General features: G+C 41.1%; 2 protein-coding genes and 1 long non-coding RNA gene across 4 annotated transcripts; 2 read left to right on the top strand and 1 right to left on the bottom strand.

Annotated features, from left to right (window-relative positions):
• Nucleotides 1-1,141: 1,141 nt before the first annotated feature.
• On the top strand, nt 1,142-10,446 carry wdr82 (WD repeat domain 82). Its single transcript, XM_061784720.1, has 9 exons — nt 1,142-1,514; nt 2,440-2,537; nt 3,378-3,444; nt 3,520-3,619; nt 4,038-4,154; nt 4,219-4,374; nt 4,805-4,874; nt 9,886-10,028; nt 10,264-10,446. The coding sequence occupies exons 1-9, from the start codon at nt 1,354-1,356 to the stop codon at nt 10,291-10,293; spliced, it is 942 nt and encodes a 313-aa protein (XP_061640704.1). The 5' UTR covers nt 1,142-1,353; the 3' UTR covers nt 10,294-10,446.
• On the bottom strand, nt 9,201-22,216 carry LOC133483451 (uncharacterized). Its single transcript, XR_009790116.1, has 3 exons — nt 22,079-22,216; nt 9,547-9,636; nt 9,201-9,474 (listed from the first exon to the last, which is right to left on the bottom strand). It is a non-coding gene; the product is annotated as an uncharacterized LOC133483451 (long non-coding RNA).
• LOC133483449 (twinfilin-2) lies at nt 11,337-24,563 on the top strand. Of its 2 annotated transcripts, none has more exons than XM_061784718.1 (9): nt 11,337-11,656; nt 15,342-15,520; nt 17,545-17,640; nt 17,732-17,836; nt 18,695-18,709; nt 20,567-20,692; nt 20,775-20,925; nt 22,135-22,256; nt 22,474-24,563. In XM_061784718.1, exons 1-9 carry the CDS (start codon nt 11,560-11,562, stop codon nt 22,639-22,641), a joined length of 1,059 nt encoding a protein of 352 aa, XP_061640702.1. In that variant the 5' UTR covers nt 11,337-11,559; the 3' UTR covers nt 22,642-24,563. The 2 variants fall into 2 exon arrangements, with proteins under 2 accessions (XP_061640702.1, XP_061640703.1); XM_061784719.1 differs by lacking the exon at nt 11,337-11,656 and adding an exon at nt 14,966-15,249.

Genomic DNA, 24,563 nt, shown 5'->3' with positions numbered 1-24,563 from the left:
CACACAGGCATGCAAAACAGGCAGGGCCGGGGATTGAACCCCGGTCCTCAGAACTGTGAGACAGACGCTCTAACCAGTGGGTCACCGTGCCGAATTTATATATATATATATATATATATATATATATATATATATATATATATATATATATATATATATATATATATATATATATATATATATATATATATATATATATATATATATTGCAGCCATTTGTTAACATTTAAGTTCATTTTTTCCTCATTAATGTACACACAGCACCCCATATTGACAGAAAAAAACCGTAATTGTTGACATTTTTGCTGATTTATTAAAAAAGAAAAACTGAAATATTAATTGTAAGTGGCATGTTTCGAGAAAACCAGGTCCAATACAGTCCCGACAGTGAAGTATGGTGGTGGCAGCACCATGCTGTGAGAGTGTTTTTCAGCTGCGGGGACAGGGAAACTGGTTGCACTCGAAGAAAAGATGAATGCGGCCAAGTGCAGGGATATCCTGGACCAAAACCTTCTCCACAGTGCTCAGAACCTCAGACTGGGCTGCCCACCAACGTTCACCATCCAACCTCACAGAACTGGAGAGGATCTGCAAGGAGGAATGGCAGATGATCCCCAAATCCAGGTGTGAAAAACACCTGGATTGCATCATTCCCACAAGGACTCATGGCTGTATTAGCTCAAAAGGGTGCTTCTACTAAATACAGAGCAAAGGGTCTCAATACTTATGGCTGTGTGATATTTTAGTTTCTCTTTTTTAATACATCGGCAAACATTTCAACAATTCAGTTTTTTTGATGAACTTTGTACAAATCTCATGTTGTGTATGGACAGTTTTTTTCATCCCCAAAAAGTTTCAGAAGCATTCACCCAATTTTAACAATTTTCTAAATGAAACCATTAAAATTAATCAAAATAATCCTGACTATTACATAATTTTAGTCTTTCTTTAGTCTGATTCTTATGTCTATTTTTTTCCGTTTTTGTTTATATGGCTACTGCTTCCTTGGCAGTTATGTGAACATTTTATGAAAATTGATTGTATCCATGTTTATAATGTTTTGTTGTATTTTTAAATAAAGTTTTTTTGAAGTAGGTACTATCGCGATAACCCAGACGTACGTGTTTTGCGGCTGTCGCTCAGCCTCATGCGCATGCGCGTCACCGACATTACGCGGGCATTGCATCAAGTAATGGTTGTGCCGAAAGCAATAACATCACCCAGTAATTACGACGATTATCACCGTAACGACCCTATCAGCCTATTTTAGAAGCGAGGTGTATTGCAAAAAAGTTTGGTTTGCAAAGAGGGTCGTGGAAGCCCCCCTCGGGACACACATAGACAGAGGCCGCCATGAAGCTGACGGACAATGTGCTGCGGAGCTTCAGGGTGGCGAAGGTTTTCCGGGAGAACTCGGACAAGATCAACTGCTTCGACTTCAGCTCCAACGGAGAGTCCATCATATCGAGCAGCGACGACGATTCGCTCGTGTTGTACGACTGCCAAGAAGGGAAGTAAGTAAGACGGGGGTCCTTATTTACCCTCTCGTTGTCTCGTTTGCTGACACGCTAACGCTAGTTAGGAGGCACGGCCTGGGATTTTTTGGTGTGTGGGCGACTGACGGCAATGGGAATGTGTAAAAAAGAAAGAAAAAGTAAATAGATTGTAACTGTTGTGGTTAATGTATGATTTGTTCTAAGAAGAAAAAAACCGTAATTTTCCAATTATTCTTGCAGCACTGACTTGAAGTGGTTAACTCTTCTGCCTCGCAGTTCTCAAGTTCTGGGTTCGAATCCCTTCATGTGTGGCGTTAGCAAGTTCTCCCCATGCTTGTGTGGGTTTTTTTTTTCTTTTTTTTTTGAAGACTGTGATTGACTGGCGACCAGTCTAAAGTAGACCCCGCTTCTCTAACCAGAGTCAGTTCTAAATTGCCCAGAGCTGTGAATGCTTCTTTGTCTGTGTGTGCCCTGTGATTGGCTTTCACTTAAAGTAGTAGTAGAAAACCAGTCCAGGCTGTACCCAACTTCTCTCGCCAAAAGTCTGCCGGTATAGGCTCCTGCACTTCTGCGATCCGAATGAGGCCAAGCACTATAAAAAAAAAAAACGATAAATGGTTGTCCTTAGGTCTGAATGGTTATCTGTGTATATGTGCCCTGCCAGATAATATCCCATTTCCCTCTCCAAAATATGTCTTGTGGGTAGGATCGACTCGATCATATCTGTGAATTTGAACGTGACGGATAATGGAGGGATGGATGGATATCCTTAGGTGTGAATGGTTGTTGGTCTATATGTGCCCAGCAACTGGCTGGTGACCACTCCAGGTGTGATAGGCTCTAGCTCACCAGTAACCCGAATGACAACAAACTCTATAGAAGATGGATGAAAGCATAATTTTCCTACCATTCTAATCATTTTCTCTCTAAAATGTGATAACAGACCCAAGAGGACCCTTTACAGTAAAAAGTATGGAGTGGATTTGATCAGGTACACACATGCAGCCAACACAGTGGTCTACAGTTCCAACAAAATTGATGGTATGTTTTGAATTGTTATTATTATTATTATTGGAAGCCAAATGTGTGACGTATGATTTTTTTAAAAAAATATTTATTTTTTGTTGTTGCCTTGAAGTGTTGCTAGTATAAAACATCTGACATCCTAAGGGTTGAAATACCATATATCGTCACAAATGGTGGACGCCTCTAATAAATGAAATATGCAGCCTTTGTCACTCAGTGGAGAGGTATTGTGCATTTTTACACTATTATTTTGGATACAAAATGAATTTTCACTGCAGGTCCAAGTGCCCAATTCAAAATTAATGCCGATAAATGAATATCTATCTGAATTTAGATTTGGAAAATGTTTTGAAAATCGGAAACACCGAGAAATGTAAGATATTAATTTGCATGTAACGCATAGTCATTTTTTGTCTGTTTCCACTTACCTCTATTGGTTTTTAGCACGTAGTTTGATAATTCTCAAAATGGCCGCAATTTTTCACATGGTAGCAACTCGATATAAGTTTTGCCCTCAGGTTTTAACACTAATACGAGTAAATAAACACCACCATTTGAGGAAATATGGTATATTTAGTCATACTTCACCATGTCAGTTAAATGTTACTAGTATTGCATTTGTGTTTTTGTGTCTCCAGGATGCTCGCCGCACGACTGCTCGCTCTGGTCTGAGGTAGTTTTTTGTACAGTTTTTGGGTCTATGATTGTGCCCCACACTGGAGCTAACTGTACAAATGACTGCCTTGCCCATGTCCGAGCGCACTCGTCTCAACTGCACGGGTTTGATTTTGTTTCTTAAATGTGTCGCGTACGATGTATCATGACCGAAGTTTTTCCATTGTGTCGTCCCCGAAGATACAATCAGATACTTGTCCCTTCACGACAATAAATACATCCGCTACTTCCCTGGGCACAGTAAAAGGTGGGTACTAGTAGTCTTGTCGTCTTTTGTTTTTCCCGGGCGCATTGAATTATTCCACTTGACTGTTCTACCCAGAGTGACCTCCCTCTCCATGTCTCCTGTGGATGACACCTTCATTTCTGGATCCCTGGACAAAACCATAAGACTGTGGGATCTGCGCTCGCCTAACTGCCAGGTAATCCAGTTAGTTATGTTATAACTAGGGCTCGGACTCTCTAATTCCCCATTTGCTATTTGCATTGTCAGTAACGAATGACTAACATATCTGAATCGAATCGTTACTCCTTGTACTATTCCAAAGTAAAGACATGTCATTGTCCAACAAAATAAAAATCTAATTTGATTATTAGAAAACTATCTATAGCCCCTAGTTACGTTGCAGTTTTTTTTTTTGGGGGGGGGGGGTCGCAGATTTTGTCACATCACCAGAGGGTACGCTGACACATATTGGCTGGCAGGTTTTGACAACCGCTTCTCCTCGTCTCCAAAACACCTATTTTTAGTTGAAAATGGCTTACAAGCCTTTAAAGAGTCAATTGTGTGTAATATGCCCCCTTTAAAGTACTGTCTCACCCACCTGTTGTCACATGCAGGGCCTCATGCACCTCCAGGGGAAGCCGGTGTGCTCATTCGATCCCGAGGGTCTCATTTTCGCAGCTGGCATCAATTCAGAAATGGTGAAGCTTTACGATCTGCGCTCGTTCGACAAGGTGAGCGCGGCATGACAACGCGATGTCGAGCAGCTTCACGTTCGTCATCCCCCTCGGTCCGCAGGGACCCTTCGCAACCTTCAAGCTGCAGTACGACAGGACGTGCGAGTGGACGGGACTCAAGTTCAGCAACGACGGCAAACTCATCCTCCTGTCCACCAATGGCGGCGCTCTCCGCATCTTAGATGCGTTCAAAGGTGCCGTGCTGCATTCCTTCGGGGTGAGATGAACACGGCCACTCGCATTGTATTCGTCATAAAAAGTTCAATATAACTGACACTACATGAAAACAAGCTGTCGGAGAGCTGCATTGTTAGAGGGACAACGTGTTTATTGTTTGCGCTTCACAGTGAAGTCCAACCGTAACATACTGAGAGCTGCTTCTGATATTTTGGTTTCTAAATTTTTATTTCAATTTTTTTTTTTTTTTTTTTTTTTTTTTTTTTTATTTTTTTTTTTTTTTACAAGTTATTCTCTCATAAATGCTTGAAATTTCCCCTTTTAACATTGCAACATGGCAATCGGCATTTGTTTTGAGTTAAGTCTAGTTAATTAATTAAAACATTAAGTCTAGTTAATGGGTCAGTGTAGATAAAATGGAGCAGAATGATAATCGTCACTTTATAAAGCCGTTGTTTATATACCTGCAGGGATACAACAACAACAAAGGTGTCACACTGGAGGCCTCGTTCACACCTGACTCTCAGTTCGTCGTCATCGGTAAGCAGTGTTGAGGAGTAACTCATTACATGTAACTAGATTAGGTAATTTAATTACATAATTTATGTAATAGTAATCCATGACATTACTGGGAGAAAAATGTGCCATTAAATTACAGTTGCTTTTGGGAATTTCCATTATTCCAATTTTAATTATCCATCCATCCATCCATTCTCTACCGCTTATCCGGGTCGGGTCGCGGGGGCAGTAGCTTCAGCAGGGACGCCCAGACTTCCCTCTCCCCAGCCACTTCATCCAGCTCTTCCGGGGGGATCCTGAGGTGTTCCCAGGCCAGCCGAAGGATGTAGTCTCTCCAGCGTGTCCTGGGTCGTCCCCGGGGTCTCCTGCCGGTGGGACATGCCCGGAACACCTCACCAGGGAGGCGTCCGGGAGGTATCCGAATCAGATGCCCCAGCCACCTCATCTGGCTCCTCTCAATGCGGAGGAGCAGCGGCTCTACTCTGAGATCTTCCCGGATGACCGAGCTTCTCACCCTATCTCTAAGGGAGAGCCCGGACACCCTGCGGAGGAAACTCATTTCGGCCGCTTGTATCCGCGATCTTGTTCTTTCGGTCACGACCCACAGCTCATGACCATAGGTGAGGGTAGGAACGAAGATCGACCGGTAAATTGAGAGCTTCGCCTTTCGGCTTAGCTCTTTCTTTACCACAACGGACCGATACAAAGTCCGCATCACTGCAGACGCTGCACCGATCCGCCTGTCGATCTCCCGTTCCATTCTTCCCTCACTCGTGAACAAGACCCCAAGATACTTGAATTCCTCCACTTGGGGCAGGATCTCATCCCCGACCTGGAGAAGGCATGCCACCCTTTTCCGACTGAGGACCATGGTCTCAGATTTGGAGGTGCTGATTCTCATCCCAGCCGCTTCACACTCGGCTGCGAACTGCTCCAATGAGAGTTGGAGGTCACGGCTTGATGAAGCCAACAGAACCACATCATCTGCAAAAAGCAGAGATGCAATACTGTGGCCACCAAACTGGACCCCCTCTACGCCTCGGCTGCGCCTAGAAATTCTGTCTTCAAAAGTATTCTCCCCACCGACTCACAACGTCCCGAGTCGAGGTCAGCAGCGCCCCATCCCCACTATACACAGTGTTGGTGGTGCACCGCTTTCCTCTCCTGAGACGTCGGATGGTGGACCAGAATTTCCTCAAAGCCGTCCGGAAGTCTTTCTCCATGGCCTCACCGAACTTCTCCCATGGCCGGGTTTTTGCTTCAGCGACCACCAGAGCTGCATTCCGCTTGGCCAGCCGGTACCCATCAGCTGCCTCAGGAGTCCCACAGGCCAAAAAGGCCCGATAGGACTCCTTCTTCAGCTTGATGGCATCCCTCACCGTTGGTGTCCACCGACGGGTTCGGGGATTGCCGCCACGACAGGCACCGACCACCTTACGGCCACAGCTCCGGTCGGCCGCCTCAGCAATGGAGGAGCGGAACATGGTCCACTCGGACTCTATGTCCCCCGCCTCCCCCGGAACATGAACAAAGTTCTGTCGGAGGTGGGAGTTGAAACTCCTTCTGACAGGGGATTCTGCCAGACGTTCCCAGCAGACCCTCACAATACGTTTGGGCCTGCCACGTCGGACCGGCATCTTCCCCCACCATCGGAGCCAACTCACCACCAGCTGGTGATCAGTTGACAGCTCCGCCCCTCTCTTCACCCGAGTGTCCAAGACATGCGGCCGCAAGTCCGAAGACACGACCACAAAGTCGATCATCGAACTGCGACCTAGGGTGTCTTGGTGCCAAGTGCACGTGTGGACACCCTTATGCTTGAACATGGTCTACGTTATGGACAATCCGTGACGAGCACAGAAGTCCAATAACAGAACACCGCTCGGGTTCTGATCGGGGGGGCCGTTCCTCCCAATCACGCCCTTCCAGGTCTCACTGTCATTGCCCACGTGAGCATTGAAGTCCCCCAACAGAACAATGGAGTCCCCAGCGGGAGCGCTCTCCAGGACCCCCTCCAAGGACTCCAAAAAGGGTGGGTACTCTGAGCTGCTGTTTGGTGCATAGGCACAAACAACAGTCAGGATCCGTCCCCTCACCCGAAGGCGGAGGGAGGCTACCCTCTCGTCCACCGGGGTGAACCCCAACGTACAGGCGCCGAGCCGGGGGGCAATAAGTATACCCACACCTGCTCGGCGCCTCTCACCATGGGCAACTCCAGAGTGGAAGAGAGTCCAACCCCTCTCGAGAGGACTGGTACCAGAGCCCAAGCTGTGTGTGGAGGCGAGTCCGACTATATCGAGTCGGAACTTCTCGACCTCGCACACCAGCTCGGGCTCCTTCCCTGCCAGAGAGGTGACATTCCACGTCCCTAGAGCCAGCTTCTGTAGCCGGGGATCGGATCGCCAAGGTCCCCGCCTTCGGCCACCGCCAAGCTCACACTGCACCCGACCCCTATGGCCCCTCCCACAGGTGGTGAGCCCATGGGAAGGGGGACCCACGTTACCCTTTCGGGCTGTGCCCGGCCGGGCCCCATGGGTGCAGGCCCGGCCACCAGGCGCTCGCCTTCAAGCCCCACCACCAGGCCTGGCTCCAGTGGGGGGCCCCGGTGGCCCGCGTCCGGGCAAGGGAAAACGAAGTCCATTGTTTGTCGTCATCATTAGGGGTCTTTGAGCCGTGCTTTGTCTGGTCCCTCACCTAGGACCTGTTTGTCATGGGTGACCCTGCCAGGGGCATAAAGCCCCAGACAACTTAGCTCCTAGGATCACTGGGACACACAAACCCCTCCACCACGACAAGGTGACGGCTCAAGGAGGGGCAATTTTAATTACATTTTAAAAATTGGCGCAAGAGCTCTTTTTTTTTCTTTTTTTTTTTTTCCCTATATCACTTCCTCCTCCTTCAGCCGACGCTTGTGATTGGCTCTCTCTGGTCATGTGCCATGCTGCTGTAGTCTCAAACATGACATATTTTTCCAAATGTGACCTCGAAGTGACACCCTGTGGTGCAATCTATTAGTTTATCTGAGATTTTGAAAAGGTTAGGCTCATAGTTACACTTTTGAACATATAAAAGAACACTGACTTTTTAACAGTTTTGTCATTATAATTTTGGACTTTTTTTTTTTTTTCAAGGAACAGTTATCTAGGTCATCATAGGAAGTGATAGTCTAAATTGTGCACATTTGTCATTAGGTCAACATGGTGTGGTGGTTTCCCATGTGCTGTACACATACAATGCAACAAACTAATTTTTTATGATGTATATTTTATCATGATTTGTTACCAGTTTATTATTTGTGTAAAGAACAAATATTGGTTAATTCCAAAATAATGATCTATGGTTATAATCCACTTTTTTAGAGGAAACATCCAAGGGTCCTGTTAAAGCATTTAAAATTACGAAAAGTAATCAAAATGTAATTAGTTATATTTGAGAAAGTAATTGAAATAGTTACACTACTATTACATTTTCAACAGAGTAAGTTGTAATTGTAACTCAACTACATTCCCAGAGTAATTTTCCCAACACTGTTGGAAAGTTAGTCTGTGTAGCCAGCCCCTTTCATGCGGAGAGCCTGAAAAATCAACATAACAGATAAGATACAGCATTCAGTTGCCTTTGCCTTTTAAGTAAAATCCACTATTGTAGCCTGTTCATATAATTTATTTAAACCCTGTAGCTAAAATGTAATCTTTAAACAAAGCAAACTTAAATCCTGCAGATACATTTGTTTCAACATTACAAAGTTTATATTCTGTAGTTAAAATGCATAGTAACCGTTTTAAACAATTTCTTTAAAAAAAAAAATACAATTTTCAAATCCTGTAGATAAAATGTGTATTTTTGGACAATCTATTTTAATACAATTTGAAATCAGGTATATAAAATGTATGGTCAAGTTTTAAACACTGTTGAACACAATTTTAAAACGATTTATTAAAAAAAATCCTGTCTAAAATGTATCGAGATTTTCAGCGCTGTCAAATGGTCCGTATTTTGTTACGGAAATCACTGAACGCTAACTTGTTACGCCCGTAACACTAATTTTGGCATTGTTCGCCCGCGTCAGAAGCCCTGCCTGTGCGTACTCATTCTCTCTGTCAATTTTCCCTCATAGAGTGGTCGCCACTACCAAGGGTTTAGTTTCCCCTCCACTTTGTAAAATGGTTCAGTTCGGCACCGAGAGTGAGACTCGTGGGCTTTCCCAGCTTAATCGATCGGGGAAGAGAAGCGCCGATGCTTCAGCCCGGGCTCCTGCTTTGGCGCGGAATTGAAGCATATTACCCCGACGTACGAATGAAGTATTGATGGTCAACACCCAAGAAGAAGAAGAAGAATCATCTTTTATTGTCATGAACATGCATGCATGCACACGAAATTTGTTCTCTGCATTTAACCCATCACAGTGAACACATACACATGTTAGTGGAACACACTGGAGCAGGGGGCAGCTGAAGCGCCCGGGGAGCATTTCGGGGTATCAGTGTCTTGCTCAAGGACACCACAGCCGTGAGTCCGGGGGATGTTGGCGGATGGTCCAGTCGGGGTTTTGAACCTAGGTCCCCCACGGTGGCAGGCGATGATCTTAACCATTGGGCCACGGCTGCCCAACAGTATTGCACTGTATAAAAACACAGTCATCAGATTTGCTCTCACATAATACAGAAACTCCGAGCACAAAACATAACTGTACCTCATGTATTGTATCCTTCCTTGTTCTTCTGTAGTGTCTGTTGGCAGTTGGCAAACCAGTTTAATGGCACATAACTGCCACCAACTGCCACTGTAGAGAAACCAATGTAAATTGATGGTTGAAAAAAAAATTTAAATTCTGAAGATAAAATGTATTGTAGAATTATTTAACTGTTCATAAAAAAAAAGTTTCAATCCCATATCGAAACAAAGTTAAATTGTTACCAATTAAAAGTAATATTTTGTTGATGTATCTTTTCATCATTGTAGATGAGCCAATTAATAGAATTCAGGTCTCGTTTCTGGCTGGGATTGAATTTCAATTTTTTTTGTGTCGCAGGCTCCGAGGACGGCAAAATCCACGTGTGGAACGCCGAGAGCGGCATGAAGGTGGCCGTGCTGGACGGCAAACACACGGGGCCCATCACGTGCCTCCAGTTCAACCCTAAATTTATGACGTTCGCCAGCGCCTGCTCCAACATGGTGAGCGAGAGCCGCATTGTTACATGCTTGACCCCTGTTTATAAGCGCATCCGATCACTTTGTGGAACGATAGTTAGCTGTGCAATACAAGGTTTTCTTTTGTTATTGGGACACTGGAGCCAAAGTGTTGAAGTGTGGCATTGAGCTCTGGGGGGGAAATTACGGCACTTTTTAAACGCTTGTAAAATACACACAAACCAAAGTGTCTTTAATTTGTATACGCTTGTCTTTTCAGGCGTTCTGGCTGCCCACCATTGACGATTGAAGTGTGAATCGGCGGCCAGCAGAGGGCAGCACCTCATCCTCTGTCTTTGTGTGTCAATAAATTGTAAATATGTTGTGTGCAGAACTAGAGTATGTCTATTTGTTTTTTTATATATTTTTTATTCTATATTAAAACTTTCCTTGAAAACCTTCAGATATTTTGTCCCCTTTTTTTGTGTTCGCTACAATTATGATTAATACTCGGAAGACAGTTTCTGCACGTTGAACGTTTTAAGTTAATAGTCTCGCCTCAATTGTTTTTAAGCTTCATAACTGATAAGTGCACCATAAACGGTAAAGCACGCCTGAAGTGGCACCTGTACTCCCCAAAAGTTCAAACGTAATGCTTCTAATTCAATTATTAGTTGATGTGATATGCGTTTTACAATTATTTGGATTAGGTAAATTGATCAAGCACGGCGTGAAAATAAAAGTTTGAAAAAAAATTTCTGTGAATTTGTTTAGTCTTAATTTCCAGTCATATCAGACAAATTTAGGGTCACATAAACCCCCAAACAAAAAAAAGTAATATATAATAGAATAATTGAATTGAGATCTGATAGATAGTGGTGGTGTTCAAAGGAAATAAATATAGTTCCAATGGAAAAAAAACTCAGAAGAAAATCTATTTCCTTTTGTAGTCATGGCAGCAGAACAGAAAAAAAGTGGTGCATGACAGCCACAAAAATCATTATACTTAAAGTAATAAATAGAATAAATAATCACTGGCTTGAATTGAGATCTTATTTTTGTATATTACTTCTGTAAAAAAAAAAAAAAATATATATATATATATATAAAACGATGGCACATTAACAATAAAAATGGACACATCACCCGGCATTATTTCTAATGGAAATGCTTGTCTGCTGTCGATTCCATCTAAGCAGGTTTGTGACTTCACATGTACTGTACGCCATCTGCCCCTCCACTTGTGGTGTTGGGTTGTTGTTGTTTTTTTCACAGGTCAGCACCATGACTGGACTGTCAGTGCGAGCTAAATTTGGTAGTCAGGGTGTGTGATCATGTTCCCTGCATGTGTGCACACGATACCGTCCCAGTTACTTGAGCGATGTCCTATCTCGCACACCCATAAGGTCGCTGACATCCCTCACAGCTCTACACAATTGTACTTAGACGTTTTCAATTTGACAGAGTAAATCGCAGACTTTGAATTATTATTATTTAATTTTTTAGCTTACTCGTGACTCAGTGTGACCATTTTTGAGGGGCCTGCTAGGAGGACGACCCTGCTGCTTGAGCCGCCATGTTTCTGGCCTTAGTGGTGACGCCAGAGCTGAAGGAGTTTCTGGCCCGGGCGAGAGGGGGAGCGGTGCGCCTCCTTAAGGTGCGCATACAAGACGGTGAGTGACCCTACAACAACACACCTCTGGGGTGACTGGATAACATCGGGTGTGTGTTGTGTTTCACTGGCTTTGCTACTGTTTTGTGATCCCCATTGGTTCTTTATTGTTTTCATGAGTCATTGGGCCCTCTTGGAATATTTCCGATCACCAATTTTTGCCCCAAAGGTCTCTCAGTAGCTAGTTAGAAAAAGAAAATCTGCACCGGAAACCCCTTTGACCAATTGACATGAAATTTGGTGTAATTTGGTAAATCAATCATAACAGGACGCATAAACAAATCTCAAGGACCCGGGTCCAACATTTTACAGGAAGTCGGCCATTTTGGTGTGAAGTGTCTTGCGCAGATTCCAGGGCTGGGATTTTGATCATTTGAAGGATTTAGCATGAAAAAGAGAGTGAGGGCCCATTCGTCAACTTTAATGTTGGAATGTATTTTTTATTCTTCTTCTACTGACGAATGAATCGACTTTTGGGGGACGTCAACATGCCTGAAAATAAAAAAGTTTTTACTTGAATGTCGTGTATGTACAGGTACATCTCAATAAAGTAGAATATAGCACAAAGGTTTATTTCAGTACTCATACATTATATAGATTAATTAAACATTAGGGAAAATACTTTTAAGAGGGCAAATTCCTGCCTAATTTCTACATTCAAAATCATTTGCAGTGTTTCTTGATTGTTTGTTACTAATATTTCAGTTTCAAGAGTTGGTGAATTTGGGGTATTTGTTTGCTGAAAGCAATAATCAAAATAATACATATATTTAAAAACTAATCATGAAATATGTCACTGCGTGTGTGTATTGCATCTCTATAATATGAGATTCACTGATTGAAATGCACTAACTAAAACTAAATTGAGCTTTTGACACTATTATAATTTACTGAGATGTACGTGTACTCTCACTTATGGGAAAGTTTTAAAGAATGTGCCCCCCACACCTATTTGACTGATCGACATGAAATTGGGAGAACATGTTTCTCATAGCAGGACACATTAAAGTCTCAGAGACTCACACCCTAACGTGCACAGGATGTCGGCAATTTTGGTTTGAAATGGGCATTTTCACAATTTCCAGGGTTCATATTTTCACAGACTCCTATTAGATAATTCACACAAATCAGACCTAATCAGTACTAAAAAGCTTGGCAGGGCTAAATTATAAAGATTTTTGTCATTTAATGGAGTATGGTGTTAAAATTTGCTGATCATTTTGTTAGCGTTCGCCATGAAAAAATAGAGTGTGAGGGCCACTGGAAAGTTGGGGGAAAAAAATAAAATCACCCTCCGACACCTGTTTGACTGATCGACACGAAATTGGGCGGACATGTCAGCATGTCATATCAATTATAATAGGACGCAAGAAAAATCAGGACCCATGCCATGCATATATGCACTCATAAATAAATAAAATGAAAATAGCTTGAATTATATTGTCAATTACAGTAATTATAATTGGTGGAATATATACTAAGCAATAAAAATATAAATATAAACCATCCTTTGTTTTTATATGACATTAAAAAGAAACATCTGGTGTTGTCTTAAATCTATTTTTAGCCAGTCTAACTATGCATCCAGATACTATCTATAATATTATAATAAAAACAAAGCAATTAATGGAATGGACTAAAGCGTCATTCCCATGGTGACTTTATTACAACAGTGTTACCGTTACAATGCTTTTGCTGCTCATTACAAATCAGGGGGTTTGCTTTTAGGGTGGGGGCGGAAGTTATCTGGTCGAGCTCAGGGCGATCCGATCTGACTGACTTCTAGGAAAAAAAAAACATAAAAAGATGTGGAGGCAGGAAGGAAAGGAAGGAGAGGGAAAATATTTGGAGGCAGCTACTAAAGTTTTCTTTGGGAGTAGGGGTCAGCGAGGCCAGTGTTTTCTAGGTACGTTCACAAGGTGGGTGAATCTGACTCTTGTGTCACACCACTCATGACTCTTTGTTTTTGCATACGGACCCTTTTCAACATTGATGACATCACCCATGTGATAATTTTTTGTTTTGTTTGGGCAGGTCATGGGAACCAATTTCTTCCCAGTGACATGCAATCATCTGAGTACTTTTCAATACTGACTCATTATGGACACTTTTCAATCTAAAGTGGGGATCGGGGCACCTACGGTCAAACAAAATGGGGATTCTTATGATGCTAAAAGATAGCATGCTAACATCTAGTATGCTAACAACCAGCTCAGACTCAGACTCAGACTCAGACAAATACTAATTCTGGAACATCTCATGTTTCAAGGCAATGTGCTTTGGTGCTAAAGCCTACCGAGATAGGTATAATGCTAACATGCTAGCAGGTGGCATACTAACATATAGCAAAAAAGCAACCTGAGTACAGTGAGCGCTATGTTAAACCACATTCAACGTCATGTCCCGTAGAAAAGGAGAGTTTCTGATATTCTAACATGCAAACTGTTTTTGGTATTGTAACAAATAGGAGCAAGTTAGCAACCTGAATAAAGAAAGCTCAAAGGATTCGAAGTCATGTTCTGCAGTCGGGTAAAATTAAATTATGACGTGATATGCTATAACATAAGCAAGATAGCAATGTGAGAGCAAAAAGCACTGAGGCAGATTGATAGATTTGACATCCTGTCCTGCAGTCTGGTCCAATAAAATGCCAACAATTGGTGTGCTAACATAGAGCACTGAGTACAGAAAGTGCTAATATAGGTCGGTAAGGATTTTCAGGATCATGTCCAATAGCCAGGTATTGAATGAAGCATTTTCCATCCTGCTCTGCAGTTAGGCACTATTACGAATGAGAATTGAGAAAATGCTAACAGCATATTTTCACCGTCAAAATTGAGTATTATCTTTGTAAAGGCATCATTTTGTACTGGATCGCATTCAATAGTGTTCCTAATATTGTGGCCGTATGTACTCGTGCAACAAAGGCAAGGTTAAGGAAGGATAGCGGGTGGAAAATATGCAGAACAGGAATGTGTTGCCCCTCAGAATAGCAACTGTTTGCAGGAGACAAGTCAGCAAAGCCCAGCAGCATCCTGCGAGGACAGCCAGCTTTTAACTAGCTTGTCGATGGATGGATAGATAGATAGAAAAAAAGAAAAACAACAAACAAAGCGATACTAGCTCGATTAACGATTAGCTAGAGTGGGGTTTCTCCAGGTACTCTGGTTCCCTCCCACATTCCAAAAACATGCATGGTAGGTTAATTGTTGTTGTTTGTTTATATGTGCCCTGCGATTGGCTGGCGTTCATTTCAGGGTGTACCCCGCCTCTCGCCCAGAGTCAGCTGGCAAGGAACATTAGCTCAATTTGCTAGGTTGAAGAGATAGCTAGCTAGATAGATAGATAGCAAAACAACATTAGTGCGCATAGCTAGCTAGCAAATAGATTGATGCACTGAAAATATACAGATATGGCAGATATGATGCACTAAAAACCAAGCAATATTATCTTAATTTGCTGGCGAGAAGTGGAATGATTGATAGACAGACCGACGGACGGACAGAGTAGATAATATTAGATTACTAGATAGATAGATGGATAGAAAGAAAGAAAAAAAGAAAGAAAAAGAAAGAAAGGAAGAAAGAAAGAAAGGTTTACTCAAGAAGCCAAACATAACATCATACCGCTGGCATGTGTTGTAATGTAAGGTAAGGTATGTGACGTCCGCCTGGTGTGACTTTCAGAGCAGCTGGTGCTGGGGGCCTACAGGGAACCAGAGCAGAGCTGGGACCAGGACTACGACCACTTCCTGCTTCCTCTGCTTGACCGGCAGGAGCCCTGCTACGTGCTATACCGCCTGGACTCCCACAACGCTCTGGGCTTTGAGTGGCTTTTCCTATCCTGGTCACCTGATCAGTCTTCCGTATGTCACACCGGTCACCACCTTCATCCTCCTGATCAACACATTCATGTTTAAAGGAGCAGTCAAATATAATTTGGTAGGCTTTTCTACAAAAAGCCATGGCCAGTAAATGGAAAGCTTACATTTTGGGGGTACTTAAAAAATATTGTATTTTTACACTAAATTAAAGTGAGAAATTAAAATGCTCAAACCCAGTGGTTCTCAAAATCTCTACACAAAGTACCAGCAAAAAAAAATAACTATTTGCTAGCTAGCTATCCAATCTATATGTTGTTTTTCTTTTTAATTGATGGAATGCTGCTGTGCCTTATAGCATAGCATGTTTGTTATCCATCTATCTGTATCGGATTGATCGATCGATTGATCTGCAAGCTAGCTAATCGAACTAATTTAGCATCTCCTGTTACGTGTCTGTCAGGCGTCAATTTAAATGGCGAGTAGTTTGACTCTATTGTACTTTAGTTTTCTTTTATGATACATTTGTGAACCTACCTAGCTATCTCACTTTTCATTCACCCATGAACCAAATTGCCCCAAAATGTGAGTACTCATCTTTTTTAATCTAATCTCAGGCCCAAGTAAAAGAGTAAAGATTAGTTTTGAACAATGATTGGTGTGTTCAGCTGTGATTGTGCGTGTAATTAGTGTGCCACATGGCAATTCATCAACTAATTTCAATCTAAAGTGTCAGCACAACAACAAGCAGCTGACTGTTAGCATCACATGCTATTTTAGCTCTTGGCGATATAAATTCAAAGATATCCTCTTATGTAGCCACCAGTCTGAATCACTGATAAAATGATGATCACGTTACGCACTCTAAAAGACCGTTCATTGTCTTTCTAATAAACCAACACTTTGTATGACTCGAAACATTGGGAAAAATCACTCACTCATGGGCCCAATGTCAAGTGATGCTATTCGTTACACTGACAATCGGGTCATGTTAACTCAATTTGGGTTAAAGTGGTAATCTCACGATCCGCAAGTGGCAATCTTGTGATAAGTAAAGTGGTGATCCTATGATTTTAAAATGATACTCTTACGTCTTTAAAGTGGTAATTTTACAATTTTAGAGTGGTAATCTTAAAGTTGAAATCTTACGATAATAATAAGGTCCTATATTTTTTTAATGCAAGAAGTCGCCTATTGTTACAAATCTTATATCATCCCTCTTTCAATCCATTTTCTTTAACGCTTATCCTGTTCTGGATAACGGGAAGCTGGCTTCGGGCAAAAAGTTGTTTTCTGGAGAGCGAAAAAAACTGATAATTTTGAGAAAGGGTAAAATATTTCTCAGAAAAAGTAAATGTTCAAGAAAAAAGTACGTTTTCTAGAAAAGGCCATAGATAAAAAAAAAAAACAGTTGTATAAGATAAAAAGGGTGTATTTTCTTGAAAAGTCATTTGAGAAAAAATATATTGAAGAAAAAGGTGCATATTTTAGAGAATTGTTTTAAAGTCATATTTTCAAGAAAAAAAGCCATAGATAAAAAAGGTGTATGTTTAAGAAAAGTTGTTTTCTAGAGAAAAAAAACAATGTTTTTTTTTTTTTTAGAAAGGGTACCGTATTTCTGAGAAAATGTCACGTATGTTCAAGAAAAAAGGTTTCTAGAAAACAGGTATAAAACAGAAATAATGCTTTGTAGTCAAGAAAAACTTGCATATTTGAAAACAATGTTGTATATTTTAGAGAAAAAAGTAGTATATGTTGTCAAGAAAAGGTCACAGATTTAAAAAAAAGTTGTACTGTAGACGTTAGAGAAAAAGGAATGACAAAAATGCTTTACAAGGGAGAAAAAAATTGCATATTTTAGAGAAAACTGTTGTCTAAAAGAAAGTGGTATTATTCAGAGAAAAAAAATATTTTCAAGAACAGTAAAGGTAAAACAATCTGACGGAATATAAATATATATATAGGATTTTACTTGGTCGATTCTAAAGATTCTTGAAACATGAAATGAGCTGTTTATATAGGACCTGAAAAGCTATGATATAGAGTCACTGTTTGTCTGCTGGTTCCAGGTCAAAGACAAGATGTTATATGCTGCAACTCGCGGCACCGTGAAGAAGGAGTTTGGAGGTGGCCATGTGAAGTATGAGATGTTTGGCACACTGGAGGTCAGAGTCTATTTGCTTGGCAGTGTTGCAGCAGTGGTGTGTGTTTAAAAGGGGCTCTTTCTACTGTATCTCTTGCCCCCCACACCCACAGGAGGACATCTGCCTGTTGGGCTACCAGCGTCACGTGTCGTCGTGCTCGGGTCCTGCCCCGCTCACGCTAGCTGAGCAGGAGCTGCAGAGGATCAAGATCACCGAGGTGGGACGTCTAAATCACAGAAGGTGGCGTTGGCGTTGCAAAAGTATTCACCACCTTCACTTTTACCCACATTTTTGTATTCCAAAATTGATTGAATTATCCCCCCCCCCTCCCCTTAAAATACGGCACATAATGTTTAATGGTGACAAAATGAAAACATGAAAACAAGTTTCTGGAAATTGGATTGATGGAGGGATATTATATTATTTTTAAAAAATAGGTTGATTTTTTGCCTAAAAAAATATAGGACCATAGTATTATCGTAAGATTATGACTTTAAGATTAGCACTATCAGATCGTAAAATTACCCCTTTAAAATCGTAAGATTATACTTTTAAGTCTCAAACTCAACTCAGTCGCAACTAAAATATGTGACCAAAAAAATATCACTTTTTCTCTCAAAATTTTTTTTCGAAAAGAAGAAATGTTTTCCTTGAAAATACAAAGCTTATCTTGAAAATAATGTTTTTTTTCCCCCCTCAAAAATATATAATTTTGTTCTTGAGAGTAAAATATATTTTTCTTTAATCTCATAGTGTGATTTAGTTTTTCATTTCAGTATGGCCTAAATACTCCTTCATAATAATTATCTATGTGGTACAGTAAATCGCGCTGCCATATTTGAGTTTCTTACTTCTCATGAATTTGAAAAAACTTCAGAAAACCTCAGTTCTAACACTTTCTTACTGTGGGGACTTATGTGTCGAATTTAAACGACATTTTTTTAAATCAATTTTGGATGTAACAAAATGTTAAAAAGGTCAAAGGTGGGGGTGAATACCTTTGCAAGGCATTGTATGCATGGTTCTTGAGTGAATCATTCTGACTGCGAACTTGTGACTGTGTTGGCCTTTACAGGGGCGAGTCAAACAGGTATGTGTTTATCAGGCCTGATCAATGAGGACCAACCGCACTGCATTTCACTGTAAGTGTGGATTTATTGTGGCCTAAGGAATGGGGCTTATTGTACAGTATCACTACACAAGCATCAAATTCATAAATATGTCATGTACTATACTGGATATAGGCCCTAAAATCTATATTCACTACAACAACAAAACATGCATGTCCATACTGCAAAAGTGTACTTGGAAATGATAAAACATGAAGTGTAAAAAAAATACAGTAAATGAAGTTTTTTCTTGACAAATTTTCACTGTATCGTGACACAATTGGTATTGTAAAAAGCCAGTTTCCCTTACAAACATGAAATTTGGTAGGCATGTCCATCTAGCTTCCATCCATCCTGAATTTCTTGCTTTTTTCTTAACACATTCACTGCCATTGACGGCTTTAGAAGTCAAATATCCATGTTAGCTGGGAAGGCTGGCAGTGAATGAGTTAAGTGTAGCCCCCAAAGTCAGTTTCCCTTACCAACATGAGATTTGGTGGACATTTCTATCATGAGTAGAGCCTTTACGGGAAGTCTCCAATTTTGGCTTCAAAGCAGACATTTTAGGGTTATATTGACTGTTTCCGGGAGTCTTTCAAAGAGGAACTCAGGAAATCTGACGCAAAAGCTGACAAAAATACAGCCACGCCTACTAGCAGATTGCCTATCATGGCATGGTTCGTTGTTGCATTATCCAACCATACAAAGCCAGATGAATCCGATGTAAAACTCGTCGGAAATAAAGGTTTTATTTCAGAAACCGATTATTGCCATATGCATTTTACCGCAGCTAACGTCTTATTCTTTAAAGCCAATCTTTTAAAGCATAGCGCCCAAGTTTGGTAGCTCGCAACCACCCTAAATGTTTTGAAAATTCAGCCCCTAAAGTCAGTTTCACTTAGCAACATGAAATTTGGTATCCATGTCATGAGACCCACAAAAAACTTTCCAAGACCCCTTCCTTGAATAGACTCTGGAAGTCTGATAGTTTGGTTTGAATTTTGAATTGAATTTTAGGCTAATTTTGGACATTTTCAAGGGTCCTTGAAAAAGGAACTTACAGAAAAACTCAAAGTTTTCGACATTGCGTGTTAGTGGATAATAGCTTATCTGTTTACTACGTGTGGTCGCGGCCCGATGTGGACGCTAATGCAGTTGTTGACGTGTATTTTTGGTTACGCAGGTGTTCAGGAAATGTAAACAGTGATATTGGATATGTGTCACTTGTGCACATAAATAGACATTACAACAACAACAAAAAATCAAACATCGGCAGTTAATCGGATTTGGGCCCAGTGTAAATTCAACAGTCGGTAGATCAGGGACTCCCAACCACTGTGCCGTGGCACCTTAGTGTACTGTGAGAAATCATTAGGTGTACACTGAAAGAAGTACTTAATTTTAAGTTGCACATGATGAAAATGTTGTAAACTGATGTCATTTTCCCATTTTTTTCTCAAAAACACTCAGATAATATATGTTAGTTTAACACATTTTAATCATGTGCAACCGAATCAAAGGACTTTTTGTTCCAGTGTTTCACAATTGAAACTGATCCAATTTCACTTAATTGGTCTGAAAATTACTATTCATTCTATTTATACCAGTGACGCTAGAAGGTACAATTAACCTGCATATCCACCTGTTGCCATTCATACAAAGGAATAATAGCTTTGTCTTCAATGAAACAGGCCCAGATTCAGAAGTCAAATTGTGAGTAAATGGAGACAAGCTCATCATTATTCAGTAGATATACTGTGACTCGGCTCAATAAAGGTTGAGAAACACTGGGGGTAAGTATCGGTTATTAAAAGATGTGTGCTTGCTACCCCCTACAGGTTACAACAGAGAACAGCGTGGATAGTAAGCAGCAAACCCTTCAGGGCCTGGCATTCCCACTGCAGGAGATGGCCAGACGAGCCCTCCAGCAACTTGCTCAGAAGCAGATCAACTACATACAGCTGGTCAGCGCGCCCTCCCCCACACCATCAATTACAAATCCAAAATAATAAAAAAAAAAACAAGTGACCCCCGCCACTCTTTCAGAGATTGGACGTGGAGCAAGAGACCATCGAGCTGGTTCATTCCCACCAGACGGAGACGCGGGATTTACCTTGCAGGGTTCCCAAAGACACACCAAGATATCACTTCTTCCTCTACAAACACTGCCATGAAGGCGACTACCTCGAATCCGTCGGTACACCGTTATCCATTCCCATGCTTTATTTGTATTTGGATGGAAAGTCTCCTGACAGCAGGTTTATATTTAGCAGCAGATGTTGGCCAAGATTGTCTAAAATAGGCCAGACCAAGGAGACAAACTAGCATTAATTTGATTTCAGAGAAATGGTTTTCGCTATAAACCATGAGCAGCTCTGATATAGTAGTTAGCATGTTTGCCTCACCCTTCTGAGATTCTGGGTTCCAATTTTGGCTCGGGCCTTCCTGTGTGAGGTTTGCATGCTCTCGACTCTGGCTTCCTCCCACATTCTATAAACATGCGTTGAACAACACTCTAAATTTCCCATAGATGTGAATGCGAGTGTCTATGGTTGTTTGTCTACACCGTATGTGCCCTGTGATTGGCCTGCGACCAGTCCAGGGTTCCCCTTGCTTCTCTCACCCAAAGTCAGCTGGGAAAGACTCCGGCTCGCCTATCACCCTAGTGAGGAGAGGTACTGTAAAAACATGAATGGATAAATATAAACCACTTGTGGCTTATCTGAATTGATTTAAGGGTGAATCAGAAGATCTACATGAATGTACGTGATTCCAAATTGTCTCCTGTATCCCCGCATCAAGCCACATCACGCTCATTTGTGGCATCACGTGTCACTGTCTGTCCATTTTAATACACACATAGTATGCAAACATCAGCAAAAGAACCTGGTAGCCTAGCAGCCAGTCAATCAGAGGGCACAAAGACACAACCAATTACAGTCACATTCACACTAATGGACAATTTAAAGTCTTCAATGTCCCTAACATGCATCTTTTTGGAATGTGGGAGGAGACACATTTTTCAGTAAGTCAACTGTGACACAGCCTACATTTCCTTAACTGGCACAATTCTATTTTATATTTAATAACCTTCCAGTTATGTTTCTAGTCAAGTTAACATTGAAAAACAATAATTGTACGGCCTTGTTAATAATTGAATTTACACGGTATTAGTATATTATATATATTGACCAGGCAGTGACAGAAGTGCATAAAATAAGGAACTCATCGATTTACTTTCTGGGATCACAACTCTTACAACAAATATATATACACACACAAGTTCACACTTTTCCCAACTTCTAAACAAATGCAAATGGGAAATCTATAAGAAAGCGCACAGTAGTTACCTAAAGTGATGGTTTGAGCGCTTCCGTCAATTTAACGTCTCTCATTGTGTTTGTAGTGTTCATCTACTCCATGCCTGGATACAGCTGCAGCATCAAGGAGCGAATGCTTTACTCCAGCTGCAAGAGTCGACTCCTGGAGGAGGTGGAAAAAGATTACCATCTGCAGGTCACGAAAAAGGTAAAAGGGAGTTGCACACAGAAAAATATTTGATCAGGCAGCTGTAGGAAAAAATGCCTTTGAGGACACTGAGGTCATGTTCACTGTATTTTTCTTTTCTAAGAATTTGAAGCTCTAAGAAACATTACATGGTGTGTATTTTGGTGAGGATTTTATAGACTCACAAAAAGAAGCTGCAGCGTGGCAAATGCATTATATTTCTTCTCTCTCTTTTCAGTTGGAAATCGATGATGGAGACGAGCTGACAGAGGAGTTTCTGTATGAAGAGGTCCATCCAAAACAGCACGCATTCAGGCAGGCCTTCGCCAAGCCGCGCGGCCCCGCGGGCAAGAGGGGTCACAAGCGCCTCATTAAGGGCCCCGGCGAGGCCGTGCAGGACGCCTAGAGGCGGACAAAAAAACTTGCTGAAGTGTTTCTCAAGTGCCCGCACCTTGTAAAAAAAAACAAAAAAAAAAACACTGACACCTCATCAGGCCCGTAACAAAGAGCTCAGTGTCCGATTCATTGTGAGCGCAGGAGACATTTGTGATATAGAAGCTGGTCTCTCTCTATGTATACAGTTCAGAATAATATCAGTGTGCTTAAAAGTCTATATATATAAAAAGATCAACATCCTTATAGTACATTTCATTTTCATTCAAACACTGCATTGGGAACATTGCAAATTTAAAAGAAAAGTAAACATGTATCAAATGTGTTGTTCCTTTACAGAAAGTGATGAAAAAGTAATTTTACATAGTTGGGGAAAAAAAAAATTACTGTCAGTTTTGCTTACCTGTGATTCCCCAAACTAATAAACTGTGAACCCAGACCCGAAAGGTTAAAGTAATGAAGTGATTACCAGCCCAATCCCCAGACCCTAATCCAATAGAGAACTTGTGGAATGCCACTAAAAATGCTGTCTGACCCAAAAACCACAAAATACAGAAGAATTGTGAAATGAAGTCCAATGTCCACTGTTGAAGAAATGGTGAATCACCAAACTAATATTTAGTTTTATCAACACTGTCGAACTAAGTTGACCAACCTCTGGCACCTGTAACCTGCTATGCCAGCTCAGGTCTGTTGGACTAGATATCCCGAAGAAAACTCCCAATTTTTTAAAGAAGAAAAAAAAAAAACGAGCTGAAGAAATTACAGTTTGCCAAAGAACATACTGGGGAACCTAAATATAAATGTCACGACATGCAGATCTTTTAGAGTCTAGTAACTGCACATAGTTTGTCAGACAACCTCCAAAAACTGTATTCAGGCCACATTACAGTGCATTACAGTGCAGCATGGTGGCACAAACATTATGATATTATGTTGGTCCTATTTATGGCCTACCAGGAACCAAGGATCCATCTGAATAGAGCATCCATCTGCCGAAGAGGAAATGCCCTTGAAATTGAAGTTTCAACAAGACCACCACCCTAGATTTTCTTCCAGACTAACAAAATGCATGTTATGCGGTGGCCATCTTAATCACCAGACCTTAATCTGATGGAGAACTAGAAAGGGGCGATAAAAAAAAATAAATGCTGGTTCTAAGGCAAAAGCATTAAATGCAGAGGAATTATGGCATGTAGTCCATTGGGCCTGGCCTGGAATAGCAATTCAATTTGACTTGATCCAACACAGATGTGAAGCAACTCTCAGAAATAGTAATTAAATATTAGCTTAGTGATACACAGGGAAACAAAATATACAGCAGTTTTCAGTTTGTGCAGTGAATGTCATTTTTAATAGCCTCATGGTCATTTTTATTCCTCCAAAACACACAGCATACTGCTTTCTCGACCAACAGGATGAACGTTATGGAGTGGCCAGCCCGATCCCCGGACATAAACCCAATAGAGAACTAGTGGCCTGACATTAATATTGCTTTTCTGAGGCAAAACCATGAAATGCAGGTGAATTATGGAATGCCTAATATTAAATGTTCTTTACTTTTTGTAACAATAAAACATTTGATATATATATTTTTTTCATTCTTCAATTTAGAATAAAACATGCAGAGTTCCCATTGCATTCAAGTGTATGCAAATAGAAACTTTTTTATGGATTTACTTTACTCACTTAAACCCACTGCTATTGTTCTGAACACAAGTGTATATGCAAACCAGGATGGAAGTGATAATGTGAAGCCAATCTTTTTTTTTCTTTTTTTTCTTCTTCTCCATTCTGTTGAAGTGTATCAGAATAGTTGATTTGTTTAAGGTATGAGGGACTTCCACAATAAATCTGCAGTGGAGTTGTAAACACATTTTTGTACCAGCAATATTTGTAAGAAACGAAATTCCAAATAAAAATGTTTTTACTGTG

Source organism: Phyllopteryx taeniolatus, chromosome 9 (genome assembly GCF_024500385.1).
Source record: "Phyllopteryx taeniolatus isolate TA_2022b chromosome 9, UOR_Ptae_1.2, whole genome shotgun sequence".
NCBI lineage: Eukaryota > Metazoa > Chordata > Actinopteri > Syngnathiformes > Syngnathidae > Phyllopteryx > Phyllopteryx taeniolatus.
Note: the sequence above shows the minus strand (reverse complement) of the source record. Positions and strands in the feature narration are given on the sequence as shown.